At 41.7% G+C, this 3,740-nt stretch overlaps 1 protein-coding gene across 1 annotated transcript in view; it reads left to right on the top strand.

Moving 5' to 3' along the window:
- Positions 1–3,740, top strand: part of Gabrq (gamma-aminobutyric acid type A receptor theta subunit) — a 13,551-nt gene that overhangs the window by 7,726 nt on the left and 2,085 nt on the right. The window contains exons 4-7 of the mRNA XM_028787987.1: positions 450–670; positions 2,323–2,405; positions 2,821–2,955; positions 3,324–3,476. Coding sequence (XP_028643820.1) covers positions 450–670; positions 2,323–2,405; positions 2,821–2,955; positions 3,324–3,476 — 592 coding nt within the window. The remainder of the gene's footprint in view (positions 1–449; positions 671–2,322; positions 2,406–2,820; positions 2,956–3,323; positions 3,477–3,740) is intronic.

Below are 3,740 nucleotides of genomic sequence, written 5' to 3'. Positions count from 1 at the left end.
GGGAGGGGGAGGGGGAGGGGGAGGGGAGGGGGAGAGGGAGAGGGAGAGGGAGAGGGAGAGGGAGAGGGAGAGGGAAACAGACAGTTTGGTTCTAATTGGACAATGTTCCAAAAAGAAGTCCAACTAGCCGTTGTGTTTTCTAAAAAATGCACATGGAAACAATGAAACTCTACCCTGAGGTATGGGAAATAGTGTCATAAAATCTTGAATAATGTTTCCTGCTGGTTGTGGAAAATGTGCTCTGAAAAGCACACATTGAAACTTTCTTAACCTGGATATTAATTATAGAAGCTTAATTTTTGCTATTCCTTCTTAAGCATGTTTATGCACCCATCTGCATAATATGTCTCATATAGTAGCATATATGTACATGTGTACATATAATATATGTTTACAGAAGACAGAGAGCTGGACAATCTGACAACTGTCATTTACCTGTTTCCCCCAAGGACTATACAATCACAATGTTTTTACATCAGACCTGGAAAGACACACGCTTAGCTTACTATGAGACCAACCTGAACCTGACTCTGGATTATCGGATGCATAAGAAGCTCTGGGTTCCTGACTGCTACTTTGTGAATAGCAAAGATGCCTTTGTGCATGATGTAACTGTGGAGAATCGTGTATTTCAACTTCATCCAGATGGGACAGTTCGATACGGTATCCGGTGAGTCCACACAAGAGTCTTGGGCTGTTCTGACAAGCTTCATTCTTCCTACTGTGTACCACATACATTTTCACATACTTTCTAATCCCTCATGCAAATGTTTTCCTCTTCAGGAAATCCTCAAAGTCCCTATGGCTGAATACTCAATTTAAAAAAAAAATGAGGTCCTATGGTAGGAGGGTGTATTAAGGAATCTGAGTTTACTGGAAGCAGTGTTGCTTTATTTTGTGGACAATGAAGAAAGAAATTGACTACCATTTGTGAGAAGAAATATTGTTTTCATTAAATTTTTATGTAACTATCATATAAGTTTTTTAAAAAGAAATCCTGATTCCTAGGATCAAAAGATCTCTTTCTCCATTTCGCTTATGTGTGTTGAATTCTTTATCTCCTTGCAGCAATAGAAGGGAGACTAAGGAATGCTGAAGCCTAGGCTCTACCTCTCTCCTTCTTTATATTTACACCATGCAGGGTATAAGGAGAAGAGGGAGCTAGTGCTGTAGGAGGGCTATGGTACGGCTTCTCAGCTCCTGCTCTCTTTATACAGAGAACACATGCACACTGATAGTCTTCCACTGATCCATTTGCAATGGAGCAGTCACCAAAGTTAACGTCACAGTTTCAGCTCAGATTGTCAATAATGCAAGCTGATAGGTCATCTTAGCACAGAAAATATTTCCTAGTGGTAGCTACCATGGTTTGTTTGACATTGGGTTTCTCTTACTTTGGGGTACTCTCTCCCTATTTCTTCCTTTCTGCTTCCTCTATCCACATTCCCATGGAATCATGGAATATCAATGCTCACATGAAACTGATCAATAATCACTCTTGTTTAAAGTAAAGGAAGCATTGGCTAATGAATAATACTTGGGAAATTCATTTTATAAGGAGGTAAGTACACACTACCCACTCCCCAAAATGAAATTCCTCCAAGGATTGACAGAGCTTAGACTAGCTTAGCAGATGGCAATGAAAGAAAATGACATAGGGCAGAAATGAAGCAGTAGAGATATTTTTTTTTGATTATGCTGTTTTCAAGCACAAGCCAGTTCCATAGCCCCGCCAAGGCCATTTGCTCAGATTCTACTCCTGGCTGCACAGCATAGCAATTAATTCTTCTTCTAACTGTATCTACTGTCAGCACTGTCTGGATCATCCATGGATAAGCATTTCATGCCCACTGATGTCTTTGTAGCTCTCAGTGCCATGTTGGCCCTCACTACTGACATGGATGTAGATATGGTCTAAGGCTGCTCTGGGTCACTGCTCACACTTATACTTGCACACCACATACCTGCTTTTCCCAATGGCTATGTAGCCTTAGCACATTACACACAGCACACAGTGTTCTCTCAACAGCTTTGTTGATAACTTTAACCACAGGTGTTTCTGTCTCTGTATTGTTTCCTCAAGGGCTCTTCACTTTCTGATGTTCTGTGGTTTTTCTGGCATGATATATATCTGCTCTTTGTTTCAGCTCTGCCAAATCTTGTGGATTCTTTATCAAATTCCAATTTTCTCTCTCTTTCTCTGCCTCCCCCCAATTCCATACATATGTGTCAACCCTCCACCTAACCCTTGCCTCCCCACCATGCAGAATCCTTAGGAATAAGTTTGAATAATTTCCCTTCCTTTTCTGATTTCCTTGGCAGACTTACCACAACAGCAGCCTGTTCCCTGGATCTGCAAAAATTCCCTATGGACAAACAATCCTGCAAGCTGGAGGTGGAGAGCTGTACGTATTTCTCCTGTGGATCCTTCATCCCTGAGTTGGGCTACAGCAGTCAGGAAAGCAGGAGTAGAGTTGACACCAAGAACAGCACAGCTCCTTTGCTATGCATTTCCCTCTTTCTCCCAAATATGTTCACAGCAGTATATAAAAGATAGATGGATAGTAGCTCCATAATAAGCTGGCAGATAGCTGTATATACTTGGCATCTGGGAGTAGGTGGCTTTTATTGTGTGGATAATTCAATTGAGAAACTCCAAAGTGGAAGTCCTCTCTCTTTGCAAGTGTTTAGACTCCCCCATGCTCACACTCATAATGCCACAACATATCCCCCAAATTTCAAGTGCTGACCATGTTTTGGTTTTCACAGACTTCTGTGGGGTGAAATCTGCCTAGATTAACTCTTTGTTTCACCTCCCAGATGGCTACACCGTCGAAGACATTGTATTATCCTGGGAAAATGATAATGCCATCCACATTACTGATGAGCTGCATATCCCTCAGTACACCTACCTGGGGAGGACAATTACCAGCAAGGAGGTGTACTTCTACACAGGTGCCCCAGACAACCTCTTTCTCTCCCATTTCTTGTCCCCTTTACACCAATATAAACTCTTGGGGGCATCTGCCTTTGATCCTTATAATTGTCTCCATCCTTTCCCATTTCTTTGGTTCTAAACACATCTTATCTTCCCTTCCCCCTTGATAAAGCCCTAGTGGCTCAGCCCTACAGATGGAGAATAAGTGTGGAAGTCTTGGGCAGACTAACAACACTGTATAGCTGGAAATGATTTCTGCTGCTCATAAGGCTGGCCTCACACCCTCTATCTGCTTGCAGCCTGAAAACATTTGTGGAAATGAGTGAGGCAGGAGGCAAGTTAGAGCTGACTTGCATTGGCCTGATACTGTTGTGTATTCTTATAGGCTCCTACGTGCGCCTAATAGTGAAGTTCCAGGTACAGAGGGAAGTCCACAGTTACCTTGTGCAGGTCTATTGGCCCACAGTCCTCACCACCATTCTCTCCTGGATATCATTTTGGATGAACTGTGATTCCTCTGCAGCCAGGGTAACTATTGGTAAGTTCTCTCTATCTCCATCTCAGGAAGAAACTTGGATCATTTTACTTGGAAAACAAGTAAAGACAGAACAGAGAAGACCTTAAACTTCAGGTCTAGGTTTGGGGGAGGCATCAAATGTTTTGAGCAAGGAACAGCCTAGAATATTGAGCTACTTGGCCAGTTTTTACCTTCTGTAGAGCAGAGTGGTCTATCTTTTCCTTTAGGAACACAAATATATATATATATATATATATATATATATATATATATATATATATATAT

This window comes from Grammomys surdaster, unplaced genomic scaffold (assembly GCF_004785775.1).
Source record: "Grammomys surdaster isolate TR1022 unplaced genomic scaffold, NIH_TR_1.0 125690, whole genome shotgun sequence".
Lineage (NCBI taxonomy): Eukaryota > Metazoa > Chordata > Mammalia > Rodentia > Muridae > Grammomys > Grammomys surdaster.
This window is presented reverse-complemented; position numbering and strand designations above follow the sequence as displayed.